This window comes from Mastomys coucha, unplaced genomic scaffold, assembly GCF_008632895.1.
Source record: "Mastomys coucha isolate ucsf_1 unplaced genomic scaffold, UCSF_Mcou_1 pScaffold21, whole genome shotgun sequence".
Lineage (NCBI taxonomy): Eukaryota > Metazoa > Chordata > Mammalia > Rodentia > Muridae > Mastomys > Mastomys coucha.
The window spans coordinates 91853054-91855495 of record NW_022196904.1 but is presented as its reverse complement, the minus strand read 5'-3'; the positions used below and the strand labels follow the sequence as shown (position 1 = coordinate 91855495).

Here is a 2442-nt window from a genome sequence, read left to right as displayed (position 1 = left end):
TAGAGCTGTGATGTCTTTCTTTCAGCTTCGGGCACTATCAAGACAGAGGTTTCTGGCTTTCTGCTATCTGAATTTTATTTTTATTTCTTATATCTCAGTGAGCAGAATTCTCATAATGTGATTTTTAAGTGGTACATTAAATATTTTTGCTAATTACAAGGAAGATAATATGGACTGCCAGTTTTCAGAGCTCCATTAAAAGGCTTAACATTGGCTTTGATAGTTTATTAACCTAATGGCCCAAATAGAGTTGATCAAAATTGCTTCTACTTTCTTTTTTTTTTTGATTTCAAAAATTTTATTATTATATTTTATTAGTGTAAGGTTTTGTCTACTAAGCTGTTTGTAGAAATGGAGAGCAGAGGAGGGCCTCAGATCCTCTGGATCACCAGTTACAGGTGGTTGAAAATAGTCCTGTGTGTGCTGGAAACTGAACCAGAGTTCTGAGAGAGCAGTATTTCTTTTGCAGCTGAGTTCCCACAAACTCACGCTTAAAAAAAAAAAAAAGTCTTTATTGTCATTTCCTTCTCTGATGAGTAAAGATTCATGTTTGATTTCTCCTTTGCTCTGGGCCCTGGCCATCTGTTCTGTTTCATCCAATGCATATAGGTTTCTCCATAGAAGCTCTGTTGTACTGTGCCTAGGGGCAGCATCTAAACTGAATCCCAGTTTTGAAGTCACTAGTCAAAAACCAAACAAGAACATCAACAGGGTAGATGTCAGGTAGAGTGTCCCAGGACTTCTTTGCTGCCCTTCCCACACCTGCCATTTTAACACATTACAGCTGTTTTAAATCCTGAGCCTACATGCTCCCTTTCCCCAGATTCACAGTAAATGTCCCAGCAATACTGTACTCTAACCAGAAGTCATTGGTTGATGATGTTGGAAGACAGGTGTTGGTTATATCTATCTAGTTCCTCAAAATCTCCAACATCTTTCGGAATTTGAGTGAGGGGTCAAAGGACACACTCAGTGCAGAAGCCAGGGAGTGGAATGCTTCAGTCACTAAGTAGGGATGTGACTCCAACATCGACTTCCACCCTGAGGTCTCACAGACCTTAGAAGCATGAACTGTAATAAAATCCAGGACCTGAGTCTTCAGCTGCTCTATGCTGTGGAGGTCAGCCAGGATGAGAGTGTGTGCAGCATTCTCCACAGAGAGGTTTCTGCAGAGGGCCTCCTCACACAAGACATTCAAGCCCTCAAGGTCATACTTATCAGCAGCTGACAACATACCAGTAGCCATGGAGTGGTTGTGAAGTTGTAGTGCCTTCCCCATGTAAATGAAGCCCATCATCTCCTTGAAGACTTGGTAATCCAGATCATGGATCTCAATGCGGTTTGTTAGGCTCTCCTTCATTTCATGTTGAAACATGGCTCTGAAAACTGGAGAGCGAGCTGCTAGGATGGCCTTGTGAGCCCTGAATTCATGGCCACCTACCAACAGGGAGCAGTCTGTGAACAGGGAATTCTCCCATAGCTCTCCTAGGTCATCTGTCAATATGTGCCTAAGATCCTTGACTGCAGGTGCCTTGGTCTGTCCAGGCATGCTAAAGGCAGCTCCTACTATGCTCACCTTGCAACAGAGCATGAGCTGGTCTTCAAGAAGAAACCACTGCTTATTGGAGAGGAGGAAATCTTGAGGGATGAACTTTCTGAATCCCCACTCTTGGTTTGACAGAAAGCTAATGACATTCATGCTCTTCATACTTTTATATTTCTTTCCGTGGGAATTTATGATCCAGAACTCGAACTTTGCCCAAACTATGCTCTCTGGACAGCTGAGCAACACCAGGTAAACTGACAGGTAATCTTTGCTTTCTTCATCAACCCCATTTGGGTATACTCTCAAACACCAGGCCACTTCATCATTGGCCCCTAATGAGAACACTGGACTTTGAATTTTTCTCCGAATTCCCCTCATGCAACATGAAAAGTTGCTAATGGTCCACTCATACCAGAATTTCTGAACCTTGATATGTGAGGAGCCCCAGTTATTGACTTCCATATCTCCTGACATTTTTGCTGGAGGGAGTCTTGAAGTTAAAGGTGATCTCAAAAGAGGAACTAGAGGTTATTTATTCTTCCTCTTAGTCCACAAGGTTTGAAGTCTCAGGTGTTCTTCAGTATATGCTAGAATTCTGAAGAAATAGGGTCTAATACCAGAGGAAAAAATGGACTGGCTAGTAAGAACTTCTTCTACTTTCTTAATTCTCATAATTGCCTTCCCTAGACTGAAATATTTAACTGAGAATAATATGCATAGTGAGAGTTCATTGTAGAAAACTTTTTTTCCCTTTGCAAGAGGGTATCCATTGCGCAACACAAAATTAACTCTAACTCAATATATTTTTTATATTTTTGTAGACCTTTTGTCTCTTATTGCTTCATCTGGTCATTTTTTTTGTCTTTTGCTCATATATTTTGTTTTCTATGGTGTGT

At 41.1% G+C, this 2442-nt stretch overlaps 1 protein-coding gene across 1 annotated transcript; it reads right to left on the bottom strand.

The window, feature by feature from the left end:
- Nucleotides 1–910: 910 nt before the first annotated feature.
- On the bottom strand, nucleotides 911–2020 carry LOC116101309 (TD and POZ domain-containing protein 2-like). Its single transcript, XM_031384905.1, has one exon. It carries the CDS (start codon nucleotides 2018–2020, stop codon nucleotides 911–913), a length of 1110 nt encoding a protein of 369 aa, XP_031240765.1.
- Between the last annotated feature and the right edge of the window lie 422 nt (nucleotides 2021–2442).

Coding starts and splice junctions, on each gene's coding strand:
- LOC116101309 (XM_031384905.1), bottom strand. CDS start 2,020: ATGTCAGGAGATATGGAAGTCAATAACTGGGGCTCCTCACATATCAAG.